Source organism: Manis pentadactyla, chromosome 12, assembly GCF_030020395.1.
Source record: "Manis pentadactyla isolate mManPen7 chromosome 12, mManPen7.hap1, whole genome shotgun sequence".
NCBI classification, from domain to species: Eukaryota; Metazoa; Chordata; class Mammalia; order Pholidota; family Manidae; genus Manis; species Manis pentadactyla.
In genome coordinates, this window is record NC_080030.1 from 71,496,903 (window position 1) to 71,511,836 (window position 14,934).

Below are 14,934 nucleotides of genomic sequence, written 5' to 3' on the forward strand. Positions count from 1 at the left end.
AACACCACAAAAACCTGTGGGACACAGTGAAGGTCATTCTAAGGGGGAAGGATATTGCAATACAGACTTATCTCAAGAAAGAAGAACAATCCCAAGTGAACAGTCTAAACTTAAAATTAATGAAACTAGAAAAAGAAAAACAAATGAGGCCCAAAGTCAATAGAAGGAGGGACATAATAAAGATCAGAGCAGAAATAAATAAAAATTGAGAAGAATGAAACAATAGAAGGAATCAATGAAACCAGGAGCCATGGATATATTATGGGGAAATGACAGCCTCTTCAACAACTGGTGTTGACAAAACTAGGCATCTACATGTAAGAGAATGAAACTGGATTAATGTCTAACTCCATACATAAAAGTAAACTTGAAATGGATTAAAGACCTGAATGTAACTTATGAAACCATAAAACTCTTAGAAGAAAACATAAGCAAAAATCTCTTGAACATAAATATGATAAACTTTTCCTGAACACATCTCCTCAGGCAAGGGAAACAAAAGCCAAAATGAACAAACAGGACTACATCAAACTAAAAAGCTTCTGTACAACAAAGTACACCATCAGCAGAACAAAAAGGCATCTACAGTATAGGAGAATACATTCATAATGACACATTTGAGAAGGCATTAACATCCAAAACATACAAAGAACACACATGCCTGAACACCCAAGAAAGCAAATAACCTGATTAAAAAATGGGCAGAGGATATAAACAGACACTTCTCCAAAGACAAAATTCAGATGGCCAATGGGCACATGAAAAGATGCTCCACATCACTAATTATCAGAAAAATGCAAATTAAAACCACAATGAAATATCACCTCACACCAGTTAGGATGGCCAACATCCAAAAGACAAGGAACAATATATGTTAGTGAGGATGTGGAGAAAGGGGAACCCTCCTACACTGTTGGTGAGAATGTAAATTCGTGCAACCATTGTGGAAAGCAATATGGACATTCCTCAAAAAGCCAAAAATAGAAATATCATTTGACCCAGGAATTCCACTCCTCAGAATTTACCTGAAGAAAACAAGATCCCAGATTCAAAAAGACATATGCACCCCTATATTTATTGCAGCACTATTTACATTAGCCAAGACATGGAAACAACCTAAGTGCTTATCAATGGATGAATGGATAAAGAAGATGTGGTACATATACACAATGGAATATTATTCAGCTATAAGAAAAAAACAAATCTTAACATTTGCAACAACATGGATGGAGCTGGAGGGTATTATGCTCAGTGAATATTAAGCCAGGCAGAGAAAGACACATACCAAATAATTTCCCTCATTTGTGGAGTATAACAAGCAAAACTGATGGAACAAAACAGCAGCAGACTCACAGACTCCAAGGAGGAGCTAGCGGTTACCAAAGGGAATGGGTAGAGGAAGATGGGTGGGGAGGGAGGGAGAGCACACATTATGTGATTAGCACACATAGTGAAGGAGGGTCATGGGGAAGACAGTACAGCACAGAGAAGACACGTAGTCTATACAACATCTTACTATGCAGATGGACAGTGACTGTAATGGTGTAGGGGGGAACTTGATAATAGGAGTGAATGTAGTAACCACAATGTCAGTTATGTGAAACCTTCATAAGATTGTATATCAATGATGTCTTAATATAAATAAATAAATTGTTATTTATTTATTTAATAAACAAATTAATAAAATTGTTAAAGAAGAGAAGTACTCAAATTGTTGTAGTCATCTAAAATAATCAGGGACAAATTCAAAACTTCAGTTTCACCTGGAGTTATACTCAGACTTCTGCTAGAACCTTGTATTTCAGAATATTTGATCATGGGTCCAATGATATTTGATAAAGAGAACTCAGTTCAACTTTGAAGTCAAGTTTTCACAAGGCGTTTCTAATAACATCACCCTTAACATTCTTAAAGGCTTCTTGCATTTATTATATTGTGTTTATGTGACAATTATAATTTTTGTTTTATGATTGAAATTATGAAGATTTGTTTAAAAGTATATATCCAAATCTAACTTCTTGCTGTTATGTAGTTTAAGGTAGCATCAAATTAATATGGTGGCCCAGCAAGATAGGTGACATCTGGGCTGGCAGAGATGGGAAGACAGGCATCTTGTTAAGTCTTAATCTGTAGCACTCTTGGGAGTGGTTGGCGAGAACCAGGAAAGGAGGAGAAATTGTGGTCATGAGGACATCTCCCTATACACAGAGCACTTTCCATTCCTCTTCCCCTCTTTGCTGTTGTTCATTCCCTCTCAAATCTTGAGGTGAAATAGGAGAGAGATTATTATGTCTCTAGAACATAGTACTGAATCAGCCTATACAAAATTAATGTAATTACTATGTTGATTTCCAGATGTTAGTGTAATGCCAGCCTATTAAACCTTCTAAAGATAAAGATTAAAACAAACATTCTGGGTAAACACCCAGATAAAGACATGCCAGCAAATTCAGTGATAATTGGAGGCAATGGTAAAAATCTCCAAATAGGACATTTTAGAAATTTATTCTATAACTGACAGGGATAGACAGAATTTCCTCAGGCCCTCTTCAGTCTTCTTTCCAAAGAGCCTCCAAATCCCTTGCTGCTTCCCTTCTTGGGCCTCCTTCCAGTGTTGCCTCTCCCTTACCTGCTCTCCCCTGCCTACCTTCCCCACACGAATCTTGGCCACATTCTCCTGACTTTGCTCCTATGCCTCACTAGATCTTGCACCCAGGGCTGGTTTCTTCTGCAGGATTTTGAGATTCAAGGAAAAAACCCTCCTTTTGCTCACAAGTATCTCCCTTCTCTCTCCAGTGGCCTCACATGTACTGGGCAGAGGGGCCAGAATGGCGTGCAGCCCTGGCATCGGGTGTGCCTCTATGCCTCCTAGTTCTATAGTCTGGAGCAGGTTCTTGACACAGGCAGAGTCTCAGTTTTCTCATTTATAAAATCTTGGATAATAACACCCATCTCTTTGGAATGAAGGAATAAAAGAAGTAATTCATATACATAGTGTCTGGAAGATTATAAAGCCTCAATAGAAGGTATCATTAACTGTGGGTCTTTTGCTACCTTTAGTTTTCTAATATTTCTGTCTCTACCTGCTATGATATTATTCTCTTGCTTCTTAGAATGGCTTGATTTTACTTTTTTCTTAATGCATGTATTTGTTAAATCCCTGGACTCCTGGGAGAGTAAGATGAACAAGACCCCAAAGACAAATTACAACTGATCGTCTTGTAGCCTAGGCTATTTGGTGATAAAAATACCTAGAGTCCTGAGAAGGAAGAATAAAGCGGGAGGGATCTCACTCCCCAACTTCAAGCTCTACTACAAAGCCACAGTAATCAAGACAATTTGGTACTGGCACAAGAACAGAGCCACAGACCAGTGGAACAGAATAGAGTCTCCAAATATTAACCCATACATATGTGGTCAATTAATATATGATAAAGGAGCTATGGACATACAATGGGGAAATGACAGCCCCTTCAACAGCTGGTGTTGGCAAAACTGGACAGCTACATGTAAGAGAATGAAACTAGACCATTGTCTAAGCCCATACACAAATATTCGAAATGGATCAAAGACCTGAATATAAGCCATGAAACCATAAAACTCTTAGAAAAAAACAGAGGCAAAAATCTCTTGGACATAAACATGAGTGACTTCTTCATGAACATATCTCCCTGGACAAGGGAAACAAAAGCAAAAATGAGCAAGTGGGACTATATCAAGCTGAAAAGCTTCTGTACAGCAAAGGACATCATCAATAGAACAAAAAGGCATCCTACAGTATGGGAGAATATATTCATAAACAACAGATCCGATAAAGGTTGACATCCAAAATATAAAAAGAGCTCATGCACCTCAACAAACAAAAAGCGAACAATCCAATTAAAAAATGGGCAGAGGAGCTGAACAGACAGTTCTCCAAAGAAGAAATTCAGATGGCCAACAGACACATGAAAAGATGCTCCACATTGCTAGTCATCAGAGAAATGCAAATTAAAACCACAATGAGATATCACCTCACACCAGTAAGGATCGCCACCATCCAAAAGACAAACAACAACAAATGTTGGCGAGGTTGTGGAGAAAGGGGAGCCCTCCTACACTGCCGGTGGGAATGTAAATTAGTTCAATCACTGTGGAAAGCAGTATGGAAGTTCCTCAAAAAGCTCAAAATAGAAATACCATTTGACCCAGGAATCCCATTTCTAGGAATTTACCCTAAGAATGCAGCAGCCCAATTTGTAAAAGACAGATGCACCCCTATGTTTATAGCAGCACTATTTACAATAGCCAAGAAATGGAAGCAACCTAAGTGTCCATCAGTAGATGAATGGGGTACATATACACAATGGAATATTATTCAGCCATAAGAAGAAAACAAATCCTACCATTTGCAACAACATGGATGGAGCTAGATGGTATTATGCTCAGTGAAATAAGTCAGGCGGAGAAAGACAAGTATCAAATGATTTCACTCATATCTGGAATATAAGAACAAAGAAAAAACTGAAGGAACAAAACAGCAGCAGACTCATAAAACCACGAGTGGACTAACAGTTACCAAAGGGAAAGGGACTGAGGAGGATGGGTGGGAAGGGAGGGATAAGGCAGGAAAAGGGGTATTACGATCAGCACACATAATGTAGGGGGTGTGGGGCACAGGGAGGGATGTACAACACAGAGAAGACAAGTAGTGATTCTACATCTTACTACGCTGATGGACAGTGACTGTAATGGGGTATGTGGTGGGGACTTGATGATGTGGGGAGTCTAGTAACCATAATGTTGCTCATGTAATTGTAGATTAATGGTACAAAAAAAAAAATACCTAGAGAAGATAAATTCAGCCACTTTCATGTGATTTTTTTTTTTTTTGGGGCACTTGTAGAATTCAAAATAATTGGCTTCCAAAACACACTGAGGAAATACAGCTGAGACTCAATGTCTATAACTTTTGTAGCCTGAGGTTTTGATTGAAATTTTATTTTTAAATTAGTTATGTCTACTGATGTTAAATTTTAAAAAACAAACACCAGTAACACCAATTTTTCAGAAGTAAATGAAATCAGCTTCTTCAATACTTTAAACAAATCCAAAATTAAACTTGAATTCTGTCCCACTGAATGAAATCTAGTATGAACAAATCATAACTAAGCACTATTACTCTGGATGGTCACCAAATGAGGAAGTATAAAAACTAAATAATGACATACAGTTCTTATAGAAGTTTCAAAACAGTATGATTGTTAGGATTAACGCTATTCATGCATCCTTATTCATTATTAAAGTATAGAATTGTCTTTAAACCTATTAATGATTATTTTTCAATGCATATTTTACAGTCAACACTACTACTGGGGGAAAATGGTGGCTATTCCTGGGCCATAGATAAAAGCATTTACAAGAGATTCAGTGGTTATAATCACAAGGTTCTGAAGTATAACCTCCAAAGATACACTCCAAGTATTCTAACTGCAATTGGCCATCAAAAAGCTTTTCTTGCATTGGCTCTTGGAGAACTTGTTTTATTGCTTTAGCTATTTTAAGTTGAGTTAGAACATTTCACCTGAACGTTTGTGGACTTTTTCCCCCCTTACTAGAGTTGTGTGTGTTTACTACTTTTATCTTTCCCATGCCACTTTCCCATATATTTGTCTGTAATTCTCTTGGATTTTCTCAGGATAGCATTATTTAAGATAACTGCAGTAGGCCTGTTCCAGGTTCCAGGGAGGTACTCTATTTAGATTTACTGAGAGGTACAAGGAATGTTAACAGGAATTCAAATAGTGAGCAATTGTACATTTCTGCTTATACATGCATTTTCTACTTCCTGCTGAACTCAGACTATTTATGCTTCTTTGTGATTTATTCATTCATTTTGTTTGCTGTATTGCTGCAAAATAGAAGAGTGAGATTTAGGGTTTTGAATTCTCTTATGATACTGTAAGTGAAAAAGTTACCTCATAATAGCTCATCATTCTTCTATATGTTTGTAAAGGAGAAACCAAGCTATATTCTTGGGATTTTGCATGCTTACCTTGTCTGACTGCTAGTGTGGTGGTATAGACCAAGAAAAGAAGGATGTAATTGAGGAAACTCTGGAAGACTGGTGTATTGGCATGGAAATCTTCTGACAGGTACTTGCTGGTCAAGCCAATTCCACAAATAAGGAGGGATAACACCTGGCCCAGAGCCACAGAGATTAACATCTCCCTGAGAAATAAAGAGAAACAAGAATGATCAGCAGGAAATCCATTAAAACATTTACAGTTAAAATTTATTGAGTACATGTGCTATTCATGAGGGGAAGTGCTATAAATAGTATTTCTTTTAATCCATCACAGCAATCCTACCAGGAAGGTGCAGTTATTACTGAGGTTTTACAGAGGAAGAAACTAAAGCTTAGAGGGATTAAGGAATTTGCTCACAGTCACATAACTAGGAAGTGGCAAAGCTGGGATTTGAGACCAAATCTCTCCAAGTGATCCTGGCTTCTAGCCACTGTATTCTGGAGCCTGTGGGGAAAATTAACATCGTCCTGTGCCCACCATAGCATTAACTAAGTGTTCAGACACCTGAGAGAGCACGTGAACACTGGCCAAGAGGGACCAGATTTCAACCTTATCCTCAGGTTCTCACACTAAAAGGAGACTGTTTTCTTTACAGTTGAAATCTTGGTTCCAGGAACACTTAGTGAAGGACCTGTATGAACCTATGAAAATCCAGAAGGACCATCTCCTCTCCATTTCCAGATTTTGGATCTCAGTTTGCTCTAGCAAATACTAAGATGATCATTAGTTTCTGTGCTCTGATTAAGGTGCAATTACTTAGCCATTAATTGTTATTCATGAAGGAAATACAGTGACTGAGGTGTTGTAATAAAACATTTAAATTCTGTAAGTATTTTCTGTGGCTTTTTCATGTACACTAACCCTTAGGACCGCTGTAGGAGGGACTAGAGGCAAAAGTCAAGGGGTTCACTTTGCATAGAAATAAAATGCCATATGAACTTTATGATCACATGAGCCTGCATGCTCTGACACATGAAGAGACCCTAGGAACAAACAAAGCAGGTTTTGCTCTCCCCCAAAGAATCATCTGACTTTCCCAGTTAATTTATAGAAACAGCAACATAAAACAAGAAAGTAGTAGTATTTCAAAACAAAAAAGCATTAGGTAGATGATTTGTAGTATTACATATTTACTTTCCTTTGGCAGATGTGAATCTATCTTTCCAGAAAGGGCACAAATATCTTGGTACTGTCTTGCTTAAAAAAAAAGAGGCATCCCTCATATTTTGTTCATTCCATTTGCTTCCATGGAATAATTATGACAAGGCATGTGGGCTCAGAGAAAAGGCTTCACTGCGGTTAACCTGTAATACACTGGTAGAGGCTTCTCACTGGTTGCTCTTTTTTCAAATACTGGTCCTGACCCCCTAAATTCAATCTTTATAAAGGAATCAGAGAGATATTTTTAAAGGTGTAAGTTTAAAATGTCAGTCTGTTGCTTAAAATCTTACAACAGTACCCTACAGAATGCAGTGATCTCAGGCCTGTGGTATGCCCTCTACAAGAAGGTTGTCAATGTTTCTTCCCATTCCTCTACATTCATGCTGCTCCTCCCCAAAGGGAGGTGGGATCTGTTTCTCCTTTCCTGGAAGTTGAGCTGGCATGTGACTTATTTTAAATGTAAGGGAAAGGATGTAGGGATGGGAAGTTATGAGACTTCTGGGTCTAAGCCTTAAGAAGCTAGGTAGCTTAACTAGGAAGTTCCATTTTTTGCCCCCTTAGGATAGTTTCCATGTAAGGTGGACTACTGAATCTTGAGAGACCATGGCAAATGAAAGAGAGGACCAGTCAGCCACTGCTCTCTCAGTTGAAGCATTAGATAAGTGAGTAAGGATCCCGGATCCTCCTGCCCCCAGGAGAGCTGTGCCACCTGAGCCCATGGAGCAGAGATGAACCATCCCCAGAGATTGCTTCCCAGTTGGAGAACTGTGAGGAATAATCAGTGGTGGTTGTTTAAGGGCATGAAGTTTGTGGTCACTTGTCATGTAGCAACAGATAACTGAAACAAGGCCCTAATACCTTCTTCCTCCTACTACCTCTGGAGTTTACCTCCTGCTTCCCCCATTTTATCCCCCCATGAAGCCAGAGCCCCAGCCCTATGGAACTACTTCACCTCAGCAATGAGGCATGGTCTTCTTTGCCAACATTTCCTTGAGTGTGTTATTATTTCCAGAATGTTCACCCTGCCTTTGTTCAGTCTGACTCCTATTCATCTTTCCAGTTTTAGCTCATGTTACCTACTTTATGAAGTTTTCCCTGCCCTCTCTTCCCTGGGATGTTTCTCCTTTACTTCTATATCATTGATTATAATTACTGCTTTTACACGTTTTTCCCCTCTGCCAGACAGCCAGAACATTTATCTAATGTTTTTCATTGTAGCTACAGCTGGGCAATGGCATTCAAAGTAGAAAATGGAGGGACTCAAAGACTGCAGAACTAGCCTTAGGCAACACTGAATAGTTGTATTGAAATGACAGGGAGATTTAAAAAAAAAAGCAGAGATGAAGAGAAGTTCCAAAATTAACTCAAAGCTTTTAAGTCAGCCTAAAAGGGGATCCACTAACTAAAATCATGATAAGGAGTTGGTTTTAGTGGAAATATAATCAGCATTTTTGGTATATTGAGTGTAAGCAGGCAGATGAATTTCCAAATTATCCAGCAGTATTAGGAATGTGGGATGTGATTTGGGGAGGGAGGTCAACAAGAAGATAAAGAGGTAGAAGTCATACACATAAGAGTGATAGCTGAAGGACTGGAAATGGATAATATCACCAAGGAAGGAAGACTAGGAAAGTGAATAAGTAGGCCTAGGAAAAAAATCCTTGGAGAATCCCCAGATTTGGGATTAGGAGAGAAGAAGTCCTATCACTAGAGTCAGAAGCAGTTAGAAGGCTAGGGAGAGGGCGGGGGATGTTTTTGCTGTCAAGGAAGTCAAAGCAGCAGAGACTTCATGGAGAGAACAGTCGTAACATTGAATGCTGCTTAGAGGGTGAGGAGAACGAGGACTGATGGAGGATGACTTGCAGCCAGTGCTAGCCTTCGCGAGCCCTGGTTTGGCTGAGTGGAGAGTACCAGAACAAAACTGGTGTCATGGAAACCAAGGGAACAGAGAATTTCATGGAGGGAACAGTTAGCGGTGACTAACTGGACAGGAAAGGAGGAAAATAAAAATGGCTGTGAACCAAGAAAGAATGACTGATGAATTTTGAAGAAGTCAATGACTTTTTTGAAGAAGTTTGACCTACCTGCCACATAACAAAATAGTAACAATGATAATTAAGATAATAACATCTAACAAAATTTAAAATTTAATTTAGGTGGATTCATGGTTATCTCATTATCCTCTCAATATCCTCTTGTTGATTTGCATAATAACTTACATCCTTAAGTGGAAGAAAAATAGGGAGAGTTACAGCTAACATACTAGAAGTTGCTCCTGATGCTGAGTATATCTTTTGGAGAATTACGTGTACAGAGAGTGTCACCTTGGGAAAAAGTTGAAAGCTACTGCCATGACATGGTAATTCCTACTGCTGCTTAAATTACAACCATGGTATTCAAATCCTTGGCAACATTCTGTGACTTTCCCAAATAAAACCATGCCACACAAAAAAAGACAGATTGCTTGCATAAGAAAATAAAATTTTAGTCCTTCTAACATACATGCAACAACATACTATAAAACAGCTTTCTATATGCCAGGCACTACACATTCGAAGATGAATAAGACACTGTCCTTGTCATTGCAGAGCTACTAAACCAAGATTCTGGAGCTGAAATTCCTATTTATAAGTTCTTACTATATTCCACGTCCCAGATTTAGACTTACACATACTGTCATACTTAATCCTTATAATAACCTTATAAGGCAGATACTATTATATTATTTGTGTGTGTGTGTGTGTGTGTGGCATTAACAGCTTCATTTCTCATAGAAATGTGCTGACACTGGGCACATTCTGAAAGCTTATAGTGCAATGAATCTGCTTACCTGATATTAATTTACTTTTTATAGTTTTTAGAAAGATAGCATTGATTAAATTAGCATTTAGATTAATGGCTTGCAAGTTCAGAGAGACTGAAACAGTTATCTCAATACAGAAATAACTGAAAGATCAAAATGTCTGAAAATCAGTTTTCTAAATATTTTATATCTACCTACGGCATACATCATTATATAATCACAGTATATAAGTGTATAAACATAAATATGTAATACACATATTAATATCTATGTATAAAACATAAATCAAATTAAGTTAATGAAAATTATCTCAAAAAGCATTTTTAAATGTCTAATAAATGCCATATACTATGTTAGATACAGAATAGTAGGATGAAAAAGCATGTGATCCAACTTTAAGAAACTCAGTTTCAAGGAACAGGCCTGGCTACATAATTTGCACATCTTAGTGAAAAATGAGTAGGTGGGGTCTTTTGTTCAAACAGCAGGAAAAAAAAAATGTGATTATAGGTACACACAAAGATTTTTCTTGTTTTCCATGTTCTACTTGTCTGGTTTTTTTTTGGTCCTCCCCACTGTCAATTCTATTATTTTTCTTGTTACCTTTTGACTCCTTTCACATATTTCAACAACACTGACATCTCCACCTTTGAGTTTGTTTTTCCTTTCTTTTTCTTTTTAAGATTCCATATGTAAGAGAGTTCATACAGTATTTGTCTTTCTCTGTCTGACTTATTTCACTTAACATAATGCCTTCAAGATCCACCCATGTTGTAGCAAATGGCAAGAGTTCATTCTTTTATACAGCTGAATAATATTCCATTATGTGTCTGTACACCACAGTTTCTTTCTCTGTTTCTTCATTGATAGATGCTTAGGATGTTTCCATACCTTGGCTACTGTAGTTAATGCTGCAATGAACATGGAGATGCAGACATCTTTTCTAATTATTGTTTTCATTGTCTTCAGCTAAACACCAGAAGTGGAATTGCTGAATCATATGGTAATTCTACTGTAATTTTAGTTTGCTAACATTTTGTTGAAGATTTTTGCATCTATGTTCATCAGGGATATTGGCCTGTAATTTTCTTTTCTTGTGGTGTCCTTATCTGGTTTAGGTATCAGGGTAATGCTGGCCCCATAAAATGAGTTTAGAAGAGTTCCCTCCTCTCCTATTTTTGGGGAGAGTTTGAAAAGGATTAGTATTAATTCTTCTTTGAATGTTTGGTAGAATTCACCAGTGAAATGGTCTGGTTCTAGACTTCTCTGTTGGGAGGTTTTTGATTACCAATTCAGTCTCCTTATTGATAATCAGGTTGTTCAGATTTTCTATTTTGTCATGATTCTTGGTAGGTTATAAGTTTCTAGGAATTTATCCAGTTCTTCTAGGTTGTCCAGTTTGTTGGCATAATTGTTCATAGTGGTTTCTTATGACCCTTTGAATTTCTGTGATATCAGTTGTGAAAATCTATAAGTAGAATAAATTTGATTCTATTTATTTGTCCTCTCCTTTCCTTTTCTTGGTAAATATAACTAAACGCTTGTCAATTTTATCTTTTCAAAGAATCAGTTCTTAGTCTCACTGATCTCTTGTCCTTTTAGTTTCTATTTCATTAAATACTTATCTAATCTTAATTTCCTTCTACTAATTTTAGGCTTTGTTCTTTTTATAGTTCCTTGAGGTGTAAAGTTAACATGTTTATTTGAGACTTGTTTCTTGAAGTATGCATTTGCTGCTATGAACTATTTTCTAGTAGAACTGCTTTTGCTGCATCTCACAGTTTTTGGTATGTTACACCATTTTTGTTTGTCTCAAGGTATTTTTTAAATTTCTCTTTTTATTTCTCATTTGATCCACTGGTTGTTCAGTAGTGTGTTGTTTAATCTTCACTTATTTGTAAATTTTCCCATTTTCTTCATATAATTAATTTCTAGTTTCATACCATTGTGACTGAAACAGATGCTTGATATAATTTCAGTCCTCTTAAATTTATTAAGACTTGTTTTGTGGTCTAACATATGATCTATCTTGGGAATGTTCCATGTGTACTTGAGAAGAATGTGTATTCTATTGCTTTTAGATGAAATGTTCTGTAAATATCTATTCAGTCCATTCAATCTAAAGTCTCATTTTAAGCTGATGTTTACTTATTGATTTTTTGTTTACATGATCTATCCATTGATGTAAGGAGGGTATTAAAATCCCCTATTTTTGTATTGCTGACTATTCCTCCCTTTCATTCTATTAATATTTGCTTCTTATATGTATGTGCTCCTATATTGGGTTCATAAATATTTACAAATGTTATATCCTCCTGTTATATTGACACTTTTATCATTATGTAACACCCTTCTTTGTGTCTTCTTTTATTCTTTGTATTAAAGTCTATTTTGTCTGGTCTAAGTAGAGCTACTCCAGTTTTCTTTTGGTTTCCACTTGCATGGGATATCTTCTCCATCTCCTCACTTTCAGTCTGTATGTGTCCTTACATTAGAGTGAATCTCTTGTTGACAGCATATAAACACTTCTTATTTGTTTGTTTGTTTATCCAATCACCACTCCATGTCTTTTGTCAAGCAGAACTTAGTCCATTTACATATAAATAAGCATTTATAGGTATGCGCTTATTACTTATCTCTGTTACGTATTAAGAGTTAACTACATGTTAATTATTAATATTTTGTTAATTGTTTATTGGCTCTTTTTGTAATTCATCTTTGTTCCTTTCTTCTTCTCTTGCTCTCTTCCTTTGTGGCTTGATGACATTCTTTAGTAGTAGGCTTATATTCCCTTCTTTTTATCTTTTGTGTAATTACTATAGGTTTTTCTTTTGTGGCTACAGTGAGGCTTACATATAACAACTTATAACAGATATTATTATTGTTGTTCCATTTTATAGACAAGTAAACTGATGCATAGAGTGGTTAAGCAACCAGTCCAAGATAACAGAGCCAGCAAGGGGAAGAGTTTGGAATGGAAACTAGGTTACATGATTCCAAAGCCCAAGTTCTTAATCACTATGCTATATGACTATTATGCCCCCAAAAGTACTCTTTGCTCTTATAGAGGGTGCAGAGTACAGTGCTAGAAACCTGTGTCTGGTTTCCAGAAATATTCTGGGTAAAGTGAAGACAAAAAAGCTGGCCAGACTGATGAAATTCTTGCATCAAGACACCTATAATGTGTGTCTTTCGAAATGTCAATATAGCCTGTTCTTATTACTTTAGCTAAACAAAATAGAAAATCTGTTGTAATCAATTTCTTCTTTTAATTAGTGGCCATTTCATTCAGCTGCTGCTGGTATGATTTGATAGAAAATGCAAAATATGGTTTTATCTGTCATGTTAGTAAATATAACTTGTAAAACAAGAAGGAATTAATGGAAGGGATCTCTTCTTAGATTAATTCAGTCTTTCCCAGCAGTAGGAAGCTAAACACTGTTGCTATTGAAGTCTATACATCTTAACTAAGTTATTAGAGTCACCAAAGAGAGATAAATAAGTAATTAAATAAAAATATAAAGTAACCCAGATGTTGATACTCTGCTAATTTCACCTACCACCCTTCTACCCAATCTTCCTCTCATCAAGTTCTCTTTTGTTCTCTTTTATCACAGGACAAGTTCTTTTGGTGATTTGCTTCACAGAATGTTTTCCCTACCATTTTCTGTTTTAGGATCTTTTCAGTTCATTTACTGTTGCCTTATCTCTCCAAATTATTTTTTTCTCCATAGGTAACCACCACAGTAGATCTGTGCTCCCTACACCTCACTCCTCATAATCTTAAGGCACCATCTTCTCTAGAAAGGCCCCCCTTGGCCACTCCCTGCTTCCCAAGGCTGATGTATGTGTCTTCATCTGTATGCTCTTATGTCTACTTGTACTTACCACATTGTATACCCATGAGCTCCTGAAAAGAAGGGAGTGTATTCTATTCATTCCTATGTTTCTGGTACCTTAAAGACTGTTGAATGGAAAGGAAATGAAGCTCAATAAATATAGAATGAATGAATGAACACATTTATGAATGAACAAATATCTATAAATGAAAAGGGAGAAATCTTAGAAGATTTGAAAGATGGCCATTTATATCAAATAAACTATTACATCTGAAAGACAAAACAACCTCACTTTTACTGTATTCCATCTGCCAGTTAGACACTGAGATTAATAAGCTATTTTCTGGCATGCTTCTGAATAAGCCTAGTAAGGTGCTATCTTGCAAAAATGATGCTAAATAAAGTGCTGGATGGAATTGTGCACAAAGAGCTTTTGGTTATTCATATACAGAACAGCACACTAGATGCATTCTAACATCGGATACACAGTTTCTATAATTTTAGTAGCAGAAATTGAGAGGAGACTATGATACGCACTTTCATCTTCTTTGTTTATGCATTTAAAAGGACGTCTTATCTGCTTAAAATTCAGGATGACTAGACAATGAAAAATGCATGAGTCTGAGGAAAAACAGTGCTGCTGGGAGCTGAATACCTATTATAATAGAGCTTGTATTCATAAAGACTGACATAACCATTACCATAAACACTTTATTCTGTTAAAGAAATAGACTTCAGAACCTTGTGAATAAACTTGTGTTACAAATTAGATATTCAAAATAATAAGATTTAAGATAAAACATAAATTGAATCTTGTTTTATTCCCTTAGTTATAAGAATATATCCTTTTAAAAAGGTATGAAAAATCTCAATATAGTGTTGCAAATCATATTGCTCTGTAACTCTTTAGCAAAAGAGTGAAACAATTATGCTATCATCTTGAATTAGAGCACATCAACCTTTCTATACTGGCATCTTCACTGTGATAACTATTCTTAGGCAAGTCACATCAGATTTTAGTCAGAATATGAATTCAGATACACGTAACATAAAGAACACTTAA

The 14,934-nt window shown here is 36.5% G+C and overlaps 1 protein-coding gene across 1 annotated transcript in view; it reads right to left on the reverse strand.

Moving 5' to 3' along the window:
* The window catches only part of SLC35F1 (solute carrier family 35 member F1), a 521,014-nt gene that overhangs the window by 218,061 nt on the left and 288,019 nt on the right, over nt 1–14,934 (reverse strand). The window contains exon 2 of the mRNA XM_036925045.2: nt 6,035–6,210. Coding sequence (XP_036780940.1) covers nt 6,035–6,210 — 176 coding nt within the window. The remainder of the gene's footprint in view (nt 1–6,034; nt 6,211–14,934) is intronic.